At 40.3% G+C, this 16018-nt stretch overlaps 1 protein-coding gene across 4 annotated transcripts in view; it reads right to left on the bottom strand.

The window, feature by feature from the left end:
* PAX5 (paired box 5) overlaps positions 1–16018 on the bottom strand; it is a 265758-nt gene that overhangs the window by 47666 nt on the left and 202074 nt on the right. For all 4 annotated transcript variants that reach the window (XM_083593706.1, XM_083593703.1, XM_083593705.1 and 1 more), the window contains one exon: positions 9975–10076. In XM_083593706.1, coding sequence (XP_083449832.1) covers positions 9975–10076 — 102 coding nt within the window. The remainder of the gene's footprint in view (positions 1–9974; positions 10077–16018) is intronic.

Here is a 16018-nt window from a genome sequence, read left to right as displayed (position 1 = left end):
TGCTATAGGAGATCCTATGTTCTTGAGACCTCAAGTCCAACTCAACTGCATTGGACCCAGAGAGAATATGTGCTGTGTTTTCTTTTCTGGGGGAACTTGAGAATATATTTCTTTGCAGGTTTAGTTGAATTGTAGAGTGTTTTCACATTTAAAATTTAAATTGCCTCATTCAATTTACATAAATATTTTATTGTTAATGTAGAAAAGAGCCATTTGTCATTTGAATTAAGTTTCGGCCGACATAGATTTTTTAATTTGTATTAAAAGTCCATTGAAGCAAGAACTGTTCTAAGCCTCACAAGTGAAAATGCTTGGAGTTTCACAACTGAATTAATCTAATAATGAAAACAACTCTTTTTCTTGATTACTCTTCTCAAATATGATTTCCCACCTTCTTCTTACTTACCCCTAACTCCTATGCATGTGGTTCTAGAGGTCTTTTGAATGCTGTGTGTTTTTGACCCAGCAATTCAAACAAAAGGGTATTAGGCTGTAGCTACTGTATGTTTTAGTGAACCCTAGGTTTGAATTTGATCATTTTCAGATCCCTTTATTCGGGTAATTGCACACATAGACTTCGTATAAAGGAAATTCATTTGTTCAGGGTCACTGCATGGTTTTTCATTAAAAACAAATTACCAATGTTCAGAAAGGACATCTGGGTTTCCAGAGTCCCATTAATGACTATATTTTCAGCATCACTATCCCGGACGGTCTATCCTTTCCTGTCACCCTCCGTTTAGAGCCCCAAGAGGACAATGAGAATGACAGTCGAGTGAATGGCAAAGCATGAGGGATGAGGCCAAAACCTTAGTCCCCAGGGAAAGGAAGAAGGTACAAGTGAAATAAAAAAAAATATCCAGAGGCTAACAGGGGCCATTGTCTCAGCTTTTCCAATACAAGAACCAGAACAAATATTTAAATGAACAAGCATGATTATTTAAGCATAAGCTTATTCCAATTCAATTATAAAACACGACAAGCCCTCAGGGCAAGACAAGCTTGGATGATGTTTAGAAAGTTTTCATGCTGAAAATACAACTAGTCAAAAACATGTTATTTCTGCAGACAAAATTCCTTGATCAAAAGTAACACCTAGAGAAAGCAGGCTTCATGGTGTGATATTATGATGCATAGAATGCATGAGTACTTTGATAGAAATTGCAAAGGACAATGTTTTCCAACCTGAGAGGAGTGAATTGAGTGCATGCATGTACACATAGAGCACACTTGCTACGCAGATCTGAACCAGTCACTCAGAGGTATCTGATTCTCCATGTAAAAACAAGGAGAATGACTGATGCTGCATTATGCCTGAATGAAAGGCATTAACAACACAAAACAAGAAAAATCTTATATCCAGTGTTGCTGCTCCTGCCATTTTAGAAGTAACACATTTCTTTGGAAAGCAACGGTAAAATATACAGTTTCCTCCTCATACTGGACGTGCCCAGCCCATGTATGTAAATATTTTTATTTCTGACCCTTGGTGGGCTAGGAAATTGTAGCAAGCTCTCCTCAGGTGTAGGCAGGTATTTGTTCAAATTAACTTGCTGTTTGCATATCACACTTGAAGGTTAGGAGGAAAATTGAATCAAACACTAATATTAAGGAGGTAGGATTAAAAAAACAAACATCATGGATTAGCCAGTATCAAACGGGTTGCTAACTAGTTTCGTGCACCCAATATATTTTAGTCATGTGTTGCTCAAACAGCACCTCTTTTCAATAAGTTCAATTCTATAATTTTGGGGCTATTGTGAAGAATCACTCTGCTTATTCTGAAAAAATTTAAGCTCATACCTCAGGATAAATACGCTTCAGGATAAGTATTTTCGGGTTGCGTTCTGCGGTGACCCATAAGTAACGGAGCGTGTTACTTCCGGGTTTGGCCACTCGCGCATGCGCAGACGGTCAAAATGACGTCACGTGCATGCGCGGAGCGGCGACCCACGCACGCGCAGATGTGCAGTTGCATCTTACGTTCTGTTCAGGATGTGAACGGGGCTCCGGAACAGATCCCGTTCGCATCTCAAGGTACCACTGTACTTGTATTGTCACAGACCATGAGTTGTATCCAAAACTGCATATGCAGCATTCCACTCATGTAATGGGACTTCGCCTTCCTCTTCTCTCCCTGTGCACCCCCAAAAGCCACTCCAGAGGGTATCCCAACCATCTGGAGTTTTTTGAGGGTACACAGGGAGCTGCAGCAGAGAAGAGGGGGTATAGAAGTTCTGTTGCACAAGCAGAACTCTGTTGTGCAAGCAGAATGGCACCACTGGATATAGCCCTATACTTCTTTCTATGTCATTGCCGTGTAAAGCAAACAGTTACATTTTCCCTTGTTTACATCCATGTGTATGTGTGTGTGTGTGTGTGTGTGTGTGTGTGTCCTTGCAAATTGTGGATTACACTTCATGCATTATTTAAATTGGGCTCTAGTCTATGAAAGTGTATGCCATTGTAAATTTGTTTATTTTTAAGGTGTTGATTTAGCAGCAAATATCTGTGGATATAAACTCTATAGGAAGGATGAGGAAGGGCATACTGCCAGTGGTGTTACTCTTTATGTCAAAGATGACATTGAGTCCAGCAAGCTAGAAAACCAAAAAGAGCCAGCCACAGAATCATTGTGGGTGGTGATATCAGGCTCAGGAATAATTTAGTGGCGGGGACGTGCTATTGTCCCCCTGATCAAAATGCTTAGGGAGATCTTGTAGTAGTAGGAAACTTCAACTACCCTCATGTAATCTGACTATGTATTTGTTCCAGTCATGACAAAGAGGTAGCATTTCTAGATATGCAATACATAATTAAATTATCAAACTCACTTCCGCAGGAGGCAGTGATGGCCACCAACTTGGATGGCCTCAAAAAAGGATTAAACTAATTCATGGAGAGAGCTATCAATGGCTACTAGCCATGATGACTATGCTCTACCCCCAAAGTTGGATGCCACAGTGTTTCCAAACACATGTGCTCATGTTCAGCTTGCTCCCTTCCCACAGGCATCTGGTTGGCCACTGGGGCTGGATAGGCCATTGGGCTGATCCAGCCCACTCTTCTAATGTTCTTAGCTGCATTTACCTTGACTTGTTTCCACCAGCCACTTTTTATAGTGCATTGTAAGGGAAGACTGACAATGGTGGACAAACTGTCTGCCATTCCTGGTCTTCTCACTTTTGAACCCTTGACAAGCTTTCAGGGAACACTAGATTTCCTCTGACAATCTTTGGTTTACTTTAGTGCTTGGATTCCAATTCCAGATCAACCTCGGCCAGCATGGCCAGTGGTCAGAGATGATGGGAGCTGTAGTCCTACAACATATGGAGGGCCACAGGTTATCCACAACTACTTTACTGTATGGTAATAGTCTGTAACATTGGATCCTCTTTCTACACAGTATCTTCTGTTTTAAAGGCAGCTTATTCCATCTATGTATTCTGATTGAACTACTAGCATAACTGATGTGCAGAGGCAAATATATTGCTTTGTTCTTTATGGTTCATTGAATTAATCTCTTTGACCATTCTTGCCTTCTGTGTTCACAGTATAAAAGACAAAAAGCATACAAAATGTGGAACATTTCTGTGGGACATATTCAGTGATTCCATAAAAATGCATCCTCAAACCTTGTTAACCTGTAATAGAACTCACGCTTTTACATATCCATCCATGAAATGGTTTGACAGTTTCAGTGTCAAAATAGGAATCATAGATGATAGAATACAAAAACTGGAAATGATCTGAAGAAACGAAACATTAGAGCTACCCTCTTGCTTTAAGAAAGAATCTTCAACAAATTAAGACATAACACCACACATTAATCCAACCAATAACATCACACACCCATATCTCCCAAGATATAGCATGCTGCAGGAACAAAGCAAGAATGGACAAAACGACTTGTTGGATCTCTATACAGTCTGTCCAGTGCACAAACTAATCGCTGTATGGAGATAACAAAGGACCAATTCAGATTTGGAGCCAAAAGGACATAGGTCACACTCAGTAGCTTCTTCCCATGATGTGCCACCAGTAAAGTGTTTATGAAGGAATTATGTGGGTGGGGTCAAATACATATTTTATTCATGCAAATATAATATCCCCTCCCCCCATATGTACATGCTAGAGTAATGTAGTAGTTAAGAGCAGTGGACTCGTAATCTGGTTAACCAGGTTCGTGTCTCCGCTCCTCCACATGCAGCTGCTGGGTGACCTTGGGCTAGTCACACTTCTCTGAAGTCTCTCAGCCTCACTCACCTCACAGAGTGTTTGTTGTGGGGGAGGAAGGGAAAGGAGAATGTTAGCCGCTTTGAGACTCCTTAAGGGGAGTGAAAGGCGGAATATAAAGTCCAAATTCCTCCTCCTCCTCCTCCTTCTCCTCCTCCTCTTCTTCTTCTACATAGCCAATGAATGTTTGTATGGAACCAAATGACATTATTGATTCAGACCCTTTTTGTTCCTTCTTTATCATGTTATAGGAAAGGCATAGGAAGAAGCTGTGTGAAAGTGTCACTGCCATTAAGGGTCAACCAGCCTTAAGCACAGTTTTCATGTTACTTCTGCAAAGTGGTTGCTGCTGCAACACTGTTCACCTGCACAAGCCCCACACTCCCATAAAAGCACTAACCACATTGTCTGCCTGCATGACAATGTGGCTCCAGTGGAAGTGCAGAACATGTGATAAATAGTCTTACAAATTACTAACAAGAATATGCTGAATCAAACCAAGAGTCCACCTGTCTCCTACAGTCACCTGCAAGATGGCCTCAGAAAGCTCACAAGCAAAGCATGACAGCCATCTCCTGTTGCTTGCTGCCAGAGTCTGGTTAAAAACAAACAGGCAGACATTTAATAGCTTGCTTGTCTTTCCAAAATCCAAAAGCTCCACCTATTATACTTACATCTTCCTTTTCCTTTAAAAGTCTCAAAGTGCATAGGAATAGAGGAAGCTGCCTAATAGCGAGTCAAACCCATTGGTCCATCTAGCTCAGAACTATTTAGCAGTACTTCTCCAGGGTTTCAGGCAGGATTCCAGGGATGGAATCAGGGAGTTTCTGCATGCAAAACATATATTTGCTCCACCACTGAGCTCTTTCCCCTAAAGGACTCCTAGTGATTTACCATGAGATCTCACCTTGGGAAACATTTTTGCAAAAGCAACCACACCACAAAGCAGTAATATATGCATTGCATCTTAGCTACTTGAGTGCAAAAACAACAACTGGAAATGCTGTCATGTTAGAACTGGTTTTAAATCCCAATAAGTAAATGAGCAGACCAAAACAAAAAGCATGTTTGTAACCATCTACCATAGGTCTACACCATCATTTGTGAGAATCTAATACATGGGAGAATAATAGTACAATCTCCACAAGTGCATGCACATTGAGAAGCACATATGTAATGACACGTTAAATGAGATAATCTACATCCAGCCTGGGAACTGTGGGCTGTGTAACCACTGAGAGGCCATCTACAAATTCAGGTTCACACAGTATTTATGTATATCATGCTAACCTCTCTGCTTATTGGATCATGCTCCACATTTCATATTATTTCCTAAATATATGCCACAGAGGGCCAATTTAGACATTGTTCTCCCAAGAGAAGACTGCAGGAATGGAAACTACCTTGCTCATGCCATCACTCAGGAGAGTAACATCTGAAAGAACCATATATGGTGCAGTTCTTCACATGAGTAGTAGCTGCATACCAGCACTACTGTTACCTAGCAGTTCAAAAGCACACCAGTGCAAGTAGATAAATAGGTACTGCTGTGACGGGAAGGTAAATGGAGTTTCTGTGAGCTCTGGCACCTGTCACAGTGTTCCATGCACCAGAAACAGCTTAGTCATCCTGGCCGCATGACCTGGAAAAGCTGTCTGTGGACAAACGATGGCTCCCTTGACCTGAAAGCGGAGATGAGTGCCATACCCCATAGTTGAATTTGACTGGGCTTAACCATCCAGGGGTCCTTTACCACTGCTACCAGAAGCGTGAAGTAGTGGCATGTGGTTATTACACAAAAAAGGGACTGTGCACACAATAATAAACTTTTAAACATTATCCTTGCCATAGGTACCATTGCCATGAGCAAGAACCTTTATGTGGTGGTCATATGGGGTCAGAAACCATCCAAACTGGCTTAAATTCACTCCCTATTGTCCTTGATGATGCCGTAAGTGACTGATACTATGCACCAACTCAATCTGATCAGGTGTGCCACCTTGCCCCCATGCTTGAGGGGACCTGGGGTGCGCAGCTGCCATGGAACTTGGGGGGCAGCCCCTTCATTGAAAATTGGGGGGCTTGGTCCCTAGTCCTCCCCCACTCAACTCTGGTGAGTGTGATGGCTATTTGTCCAGGCATTCCTGAGGGGAAATCTGTTAGGTGCTTTCCTGGTCTGGCCTTTCATCTGCTAGCTATAGGGACACCTGGATCCATATCAGTTGCCTCCCAGTTCTGACCTGCCTATCACAAATTCTGCTTCCAAATTACCTAGCACATCCTTTGGCAAATACTACAGAAATTAAAAGACTATAGTATAGCACAGGCATGTCCAACAGGTAGATCGTGACCTACCAGTAGATCACCGGACTTCTGTGGTAGATCACTGGTAGATCACTGGCTCCCCCCCCCCAAAGATCAACAACTTCGGCTCCCCCCAAAAAGCTCAACACCTTTGACCTCAACCCCAAAAAAGGGGGTAGATGCCAGTTTTTAACTCTGGGAATAGATCGCCGTCTCTTGGGAGTTGGCCACCCCTGGTGTAGCACTTTGCAGAAGAGGATCAAGCTATATAGCAATGTCAAAAAACATGAAACAAAAACTCCCTTACTCGCTTTGTACCTTGCACCCCATGTTAATTAGTCATTGGCATAATTCATGGCTAATTATTAAATTATTTATTGTATCCACTTTTTGCATATGCTCTGAAAATTACAGGAGATCAGTATGTCTAGAAGTGAGTTTCTGAGAACTGGTGAAATGAATCCTCCTTGTATAAATGTCAGGACAGAATAATTCAGTCATATTAGAGTACAAACACTGATGTGTGTGTGTAATAAAGCTGATCTGCTGGCTGTTTCAGAGCCAAATCATAAAAGACTGCATGCATTCATAAGAGGCTTCTGAAACTGCCCCTCCAAACAATAAGTGACAAGAGATGATCAAAAAGTTATTTTGGATGCTAGTTAGCAAAGCCTAGTTTAAATGAGCAAGAAGGCTTTTTAAAACCAGCAGATAACTTTCACTTTTGTAGAGCAGAACGTTGCTATTAGAAGAAAACATGGAACTTTATCTGTGTAGGTGTATGTTGTTAGAAACATAGTTATCTATCCAATGTAGTACTAAGCAACTGTCGCATCGCCCGGCTAGCTCAGTTGGTAGAGCATGAGATTAAGCAACTGTCCCATCAGTGCAATGATTTATGCTTGTGCAGCAGGGCTCCTCCCCCCCCTCCACATGCACCCTTCCCTCTCCCCAAATCTGCTCTAGAGGGTTGGGGAAAACCCAGAACAGATTTAGGGGATGCATGGAGGTGAAGGGGAGAAGTAGTGTTGCACAACTGTAAACCTTGCACCGACAGGACAGTTACTTTGTGCTGTGTTTGATACAATTTAGGGTCTTAAAAGTTAATCCAACCCTGGGGGAGGGTCAGGACAAACCCTAGAACAGCTCACAGGGGAACGATCATATTTGTGTAACACTTGTGTAGCATATGTATACACAACCTTTATGACAATACTTCAGCCCCCAATGCACTTTTACCAATATATGAATATATATGGGGGAGGGGGCCAAAAACAATCCAATGAGGGCTGAATATGCCCATTACATACAGAACTGTGACTGGCTGTTGCTGGACAGGAATAAAATGGAATATCTTAAGAAATTGCTTGGCTGGCTGGCTGAAATCTTAAACAGGAGCACTCCATACTACAGGTCCTAATTCATGTGACTTGACACCAAATACTTGCTTTGGTTTTTAACATTTTAATAGCAACTCATCATGAGGGATGGGCCAACCATTTTTAAAACTCAGAAGTTTTAAAAGGAGCTTGCAATATGGCAGAGGAACAGACTGCTAGTAAAAGAAAAAAAGGGGGGGAGAGACTGCCCAGTATGCAGAACATTTGTCTAAAGGATCAGCCTGAATTATGACCATACTCTCCAATTAGTCCATGTTGTGTGTAATGATTGTAAGAAAATATGCCTATTCTGAGAGTGTGAAGGAGGATTTCAGGAAGCCGGTACAACATTCAGTTCGCATAAGCTAGGTAACCGGCCAGGCAGTGGGGATTCAGTTCCATTCACATTTTCGTGTGGCTCCCTAATTCATTCTCAAACCACACACAACCCAAAATTCGGTGATCCTTTAATATCAGCACTTATCCAAATTTTGCAATGCAGTTCACCAAGCAAATAACGTGTAGAAAAATACATTTTATACGCTTGTGCAAATAGTATACAAAATGCAACTTAGGGGAATTGCTTGCAAAAATTAGGAGAATGCACATTAAAATGCTTACAAATGCTCTTGAAAACATTTTTTAAAATAATGGAAGCTGATGTAGGAATGTGGGAGCAGGATTTAAGATTGGGAAAATGAGAAACTAGGAGATTCTGAACATGACAGATTCATTCATCCCTAAAGCCAGGTGCATGTGTGAAGTAGCACTATAGCAGAGAAGATCTTTGGGATTTTCAGATTATATTTTTAATTTGAGCTAGGGAAGAATAGAGGGGTTGGTTTATGTTGGTAACAATGAATTGGGGGGGGGGGACTCAGTTGTTTAATCCATCATAGACTCACTGAACAAAAAGTCCATGGCAATGGGGAGAAGAGTAGGTGATGTTGCTTATATTACTTGTGTTTGGACCAATAAACTTTGACTGCCTGAATGGCCAGAGGAAGCAGAGTGCAGTTGTCAAGGATGGAACATTCCTGAATCTTTTTCCCAGTGAATTGAAAATGTGGCTTTCCAGTGGGGGAAGAGAAGTATCTTTTCTAAATGTATGAGAAATTCCACCAGTCCTTCTCTGTAAACAGTAACAGTTTTCTTAAATTTAATATTTCTACTACTTCACTACAGTTCTAAATATGGGCAATAATTCACCATTTCCTAATGTTACTAAATACTGCCCAGTATGCATGCATTATTAAAGTCTGATGTTACAAAGTACTGAGTAAAAACTTTTTCAACTCTTCCCCACTGTCAGAAAAATTTGAAAGCCCTGCTCCTGGCAGAGGGCACTTTCAATTATCATAGCCAAGCTTGAGATGTTCTTACATCAAATAACAGCCCAGGAAATGGTTGGCTTCTTTTAAAGCAAATATAAGAAAGACCAAAGGTGAACAAAAGGGAACATTAGGTGATTCACTGGAGACATTAATGGCTAAGATCTCATGTGTGAAAAGCCTTGGAAGAGATCATTTGCAGGCACCCATATTAAGCAGCATAATTTCAAAGTATGAGATTCCTCTGGCACAATTGCAAGAAATGCTTATAGCAAAGTTAATTAAAATGATTCACATGACAAAAATTCAGAGAAGTGAGGTAACTCTGAGATTAACCTTATGTACATTTTATCATGTGTATCCAACAGCCATGCAGCAAGGCTAGACACTTCTTTTCCTACATGTTTTGACCGAATAAATTCTCTTTTTCCAGTCCACAGTCCTATGTAACCCAAGGCATATGAATTTAAGTCTCCCTCTAACTTCACGTAGTCCTAAACCAGCTTGAACTCAGTTTACTTGAGCTATAGAACAGCAGCCTAGGTGAAATTAAAAGACTGTGAGAAAGGCAGTAGTTCAATTTGCCTGTTTTACATCTCCTCTTTCATTCAGTGCCATTACTATGCCTGCCAATGGTATGAAAGCAGAGCACAAAGGCAGCACTTGGCTTTGCTGCTAAAAGACTGTTTCTTTCTTTTCTTTCTTTTTTTAAATGGAAACTCACCAGGCACCATCCCTGTCAGCGTTGGAGCAGAGTAGCTGCCCTGTCCAGCAGGGGGGACGTGCGGAGGGTATCCAGGGAGGGTTGTGCTTGCCAAATCACGACCTGAAGAATCAAACCAACAAATCACCATGTGAGCATTCACAACAACTAGACATGTTTTTACATTTCCCTTAACACTCAGAACACAGGCCATGCATTTGTCATAACTGTACTGCGAATACCAAAGTGGGATGTTTTCCCCCCAGCCTTAGCTTTGGCAGAAATGAGAAAGATTTCCCTTTCTTTATAAGCTGCCACAAAGTAAGAGACTGAGAGCAATGGCAAACAGCACTGCAAACAGGTTAGTAGCAAACCAGCTTTGAACTCTACTTGTTCCTGCTTATTCTTAAGTTTCTTTGCAGATCTGACATGTCAAACAGATTGAAAACAGATTTATTTTTCTGAGCGATGTGAGGACCCTTTTCTAGATTTAAAAAAGTTAATGTAAGAGGCAAAACAAACCCCCCAAAATAAAACAATCTTCATTCAAGGTATAGGTAAAATATACTCTTATTAAATAGAAACAGAAGCACTTCTAGACTATTGTCAACTGCATACTAGCAAATTCAGGTTGCAAAATTAAATGGATTTTGCACCCTTGCACAAAACCAGTTCAAAAAGGGAAAAAAGCTCTCTTAGTGGTAAGGATAAGGAAATGCACTGGAAAATATGGGATAACAATTCTTTGATGTGACATCATATAACCTCCCAGCAGACAACTCAGAATGAATGCTCAATAAACAGGTTGACTGAAAAAGACTGCCAGAAGATAACATAGCCTGAATGAAGGACACAACTAGTGTGAGAGCTATCTCAATAACTCATTGAAAAAGTACTGGTGAAATGTGTGGCATCTGAGAAAGACCATCATTGACATACTGAATTAAAGGATACCATGTTATAAAAGCAAATCTGCTACAGTCTGTTCTTCTGAGGGTTTGAACTAATGTATTAACTTTCCTGACAAGGCTAAGTGCCATACTCTTTGACACCAAAGTTTGATGTGTCAGTCTTTCTACCTTTTGGCTATTTCAAGTCAAGTTATTTGACTAAAAAAAGGTTATGACAAGCTCACTTGTGTGATTTATTTTATCATTTTTGATACTTCAGCAAAAAAACTGTACTACAAAAGTATATTACAATTTTATATTCCCACTACATATGATAAAATAAGCCCTTTTATTGACACCCCCATCACCATTCTGGTTTGGTTAAGACTTGTGATTAACAACACAATGAGGTGAGCTACCAAGAGTGCAAGATTTTCAGTGTCTTTTCCCTAATGACTGAAAAAGAGAATGCAAACTGAAGACCTCTCTGATAAGAAGGGCTATTTAAATATGCACAAGAAATGTAGAACGGAACCTGCAAATTCATTATGTTCTGAATATATCTGAACAGAATTCTATCATCATTCATCCTAAAGGACATAAGGATGAAAGAAACAGAAATGCCCTAAATATGCCCAATTTCCAAAAACATACCATTTATTGTGAACAGCTAAAATATGTTGTCAAATAAAAGAAATTTCAACATTCACCTCCTGTGGATATCCATTACTCATCTGTGAATGGAAAAACCAGGGGCTTGAAACTCATTGATTCTAATAAGCGGTTTTGTTTATTCTGGGATGGATCTGTCACAAATATTATGATCTTGTAACCATGGAGTCATCAGCACACTCCTAACTGCTGCAATGATGTCCTTGAGGACCTCTTGGGGTGTCTGTGAAACCTCTGAGCACCCCAACTAAAATAAGGGTCCTACTTACTGTCCCTTCATCATGGGGCAGAAAGAGTAATTACCTTCCCCCATGTGAAAAGTATATATTGCTGACAGTGGAAGTTGAAAGAAAACTTTTTCTTACTTTCTCCTTCAGCTCTGTGTACTTTGCAAGGCTCAGATTAACATCTGAGAAAGCAACATTATCAAAAAGAAAGGAGTGAAAGGGAAGGTTTCAAACCTATTGAACCTAAGGAAAAGGAATTTGACAGACTTTTCTGAAATTATGAAACTATGAAATGTTACATAGCATGCTGTACTTTAGTTGCATTGTATTCAGGTTGCTATAAAGAATACTTTAAGCACGTAGCCGGTATTTTTCCATATGGATTGTGGTAGCCTACCTTGTGACTGAGTTTTACGTTTGGATCACAAGTTAAATCACAAGGCAGTGGTGAGAGAAGCTGTTACCTGAGTACCTTTGCTAGTGTTTATGTATGCAGATGAAGCTGCTTGCATCACACAAATACAGAAATAAATCCATGTAACTGTTGGTCTTTGGGTGTTGGCCAAAATGCATGCAGCAGAAAGAGCAAGACATAGTATTTTGATCTATAGCTAGAAAGCTACTTTTTAGTAAAATATATTTATTTAGAGGCTCACAATGGGACCAGTGGGAGAACGTTTGTAAAACTGAAAACAATGTATCTTTGTTATTTTATAACATTTGAAACAAGTTCTGCAAGTAAAGTTTTGAAACCTTATTTCTAGTGTTGAAGAAGATTTACTTCTGTGTGAAAGTAAGATCAGAGATCTTCCGCTGTTACAATGCTTACATTTGTCTTTGTCAAAAGTTCAAATAAACATCAAATGCAATATTTGGACATTATTATCCTTAGGGGCCAAAAAAAGGATAACGTAACCATTACCGCTCAGTTACATTCAGCAACATTTCTTGCCATGAGAGCAATCTACTCATTCAGAAAGGGCACATGGTATGTCTCACTTTGCCTAATGGTAAGGCCAGCCTTGCATGGGAGATAAGAGTATCGGGACATTGAGCTCTAGTTCAACCTTCTTTTTGGCAAAGTAGGTTTTACATGCAAGGAGTTTTGAAAGGAGCAAACTGAAAATTCAAATATGGCATTACACACCTACATTCTGAAATAATGCAGCCTCAGCAGTGCTGTAGCACATGCTTTTCTTGAGTATTTAGAACTGGACATTAATCTGCAGACAATAAAGCTTTAAATAATTCTTGGTATTGCTACACACACACACACACACACACACACACACACACATGCAAGATGAGAAAATAGTCCATAAACAGTTCCACTGGAGGAAAAGGTCAAGTACTGGCTGGTTTTTTTTAAAGCTATCAGAGTAAGGTATAGCAACAACCTGGACATAATGAAATCAGAAAAAATAAGCTGCAGATGTAAGGAGGCTTTATATTCAATAGACTTTTAATGAACCGATGAACTGATATTTGCTTTGCAATGTTTATGCTACTACACACTCTAATACTCACACTCCCAGTGTATTACAACAATAATGACAATAAATTATTCTATACAGGCATACCTATAGTTTCAGAGGCAATCAGCAAGGGTAGGCTTTAAATCAGCCAACCAATCAGCAATGACCTTCCTCTTTGGCATGTACTGTTAGTAACTACCTGCCATGTTGATGATGGCTTGACTGAATGTCTTTTTTGAAGGTCTGAGTAGGTGAGAGTGATCTTACGGTTTTTTCCACATTTCTAAAACTGAACACTTGAGAGGTATTAAATGTTAGCAACCACACACTCATAATTCCCCCAATCCCCTCAAAAAAACACCCTGCATTTTTTAATGATGGTTGCTCAGAAAAGTTTCATGAAAGACATGCAAGAGACTGAAAGCCTAAAGTCATACAGATGCTTCAACAACCACCCTGTCTTCCCAATACTTTCCTGACAAAAGTGGCTCACACCTACCCCAAATTCCACTCCTCCTCTCTTAAAGCTTCATTCACTTTAGGGTTACCAAGAACACCTCTTCACCAAACTAGCTGGAAACTTAAGTCCAAACCGCAAGGGCACACAGAGAAGATAACAATGTTATCCTTGTAGCAGAACTCTCTTTTCTTAGAGGTAGCAAAAGCGTGGCTGGTTCTGCAAAGTTAACCCTGTTCGTTTTCAAACTGCCACATTTCTATCTCTACCTAAGCTTTACTTTTCAGAGCACTGTTGATCATAGCAAACAGTCATTGTTCTTTAATCAACTTGTCAAACCACTACCAGGAATTATCCACCGACAAATTGTTTCTTATGATGTCAGCAGGATTTGATTTGAAATAAATAATTTGTGAGGTTGCAATGCAGAGAAAGCCATACATACATACATTCAATAGTTGTCAGTCTCAACAATGTATCAGATTTGTGCTGTATGCCTATTGGGTTTTCAGTACTATAAAGCATCTGCTGCATTTTTGGCATAAATGGCAGCTCCTTATATCGGGCGCACAGTCCAAAAGGATATTTATCCTGCCACAGGCCACACTGAAATGAATCAGAGTTCTACGAGACCCAAGTAGTGCCTGGTGACTCAAAAGATCTACTCACAAAATAAAGACAGAATTAAAATCAATAGAAAAATCTCAACCTGGCCCAAAGACTCTCATGAGTGTATCTTCTAACAGGGACCTCACCCAAGAATCATGCCTCACATTCTCTGAATATTCCAGAAACAGAGTATATATTTCTGAGAAGAATATGAGCCTCTGCCTGGCAGCTCAGGCCTTTTGAGTAAGGACTGATGAGTCTGAGTCAATCTGCCACCCAAGGCTATTGGCTCACTTGAGTCATCCCTAATCAAGGTTACAGAAGATACAAAGGCTCAGCCTTCAGCATTAAGCAATAAAATACAACTGAAAACACAATATGCTAAGATAACAATCTGCAGCATATAAATGTCCAAAGGGAAGAATAAAAGCAAGTAACCAGAATCTACACAACACATAAACAGTGGTTTAGAATATAGTAACATTTTGTAAAGGTATTCCAGGTCTCCCTGGGGAAGGTATTCCACAACTTGGCTACCACCACCTACAAGACCCTTCCTTGGTAGCAGCCACCCATTTAACTTAAATCACATGCTTGCTTTGATATCTAAGACATTTAATTTAGATAGGAATGTACCTACTGCTATATATACCTTCTTATGCTCAGAGTTTTGGGTGGGTAAAACATTGTACACATAAACTATAAATGTAATATTTTGCAGAAATACTGTATGTACAACTAATATACCCCAATGAATCATAATAAAGAAATACGTGATAAGCTGCAAGAAGTAGGCATAAAAAGCAACGGGATAAAGGAAAGAGATATTTAAAAGTCCAATGCAGAGGCGCCAACTTGCTCCCAAGATTGAGGGGGCCCAGTGCACATCGTGCACATGTGACATCAAGCACATGATGCTGCATCATTGGGAGGAGGCTGAGTGAGGAGCCCCCCTGGAATGGCTTCAGTGGCCAGTGGCTCCTCCTCTCTCACGCTCAAGAGGAGCCAGCCACTGAAGCCGCTCCACTGGCCTCCTCTGTCCCCTCAGCCTTGTGGGGGCCTGGCCCTCTCCCAACAAATATTGGGGGACCGAACACACTCTTTTGCCTGCCCCCCCTTATTTTTTGTTTTTACTTTCAGTTCCCTTTTGGGGTTCTTATTTTTCTTGTATTTTAGTAAGCTGTTGTCCTTAAGAAACCCATTGGTGGCCCGCTAACCACCCACTTGTGTGATTAATTGTTTTTCACAGGGACACTTTTCTGTCACTGATGGGTTAATGCCTACACATATTTAAAAAGCAATCCAAGCTATAGAAAACCAGTCTCATATTGAAATCAAATATGTAAATCCACCTTAAGAAGAATGCCATTGAACCCTGATATTATGTGTGAGATGCTAGCTGCCCAGACAAGAACCATGTAGCTTCTATGTTATGAACAATGCTCTACACACTATAGGTGCTAAATAACTACAATGCACTAGTAGAAGCAGCAGCAGTCAAATTAGTTGCAAGCTTATACTTTCTCTATCACTTAAAATATAGGATTCATTCAGAAGTCAAATACACTGAACATGGCACGGTCCTGAGATGTCCCATTAAACTGCGTGGGAGGGATAAAAATCAATTGCTGAATTATTACCTATTAGCAGCCCCTAATTGGCTGAGAACTGGGAGTTGAACCAACAGTTAGCTAGAAATGTTGGCCTTTATTGTTCATCAAAATTAAATCAGAAA

The sequence above is a fragment of the Podarcis filfolensis genome (assembly GCF_964270895.1).
Source record: "Podarcis filfolensis genome assembly, chromosome: 17".
Classification (NCBI taxonomy): domain Eukaryota; kingdom Metazoa; phylum Chordata; class Lepidosauria; order Squamata; family Lacertidae; genus Podarcis; species Podarcis filfolensis.
Note: the sequence above shows the minus strand (reverse complement) of the source record. Positions and strands in the feature narration are given on the sequence as shown.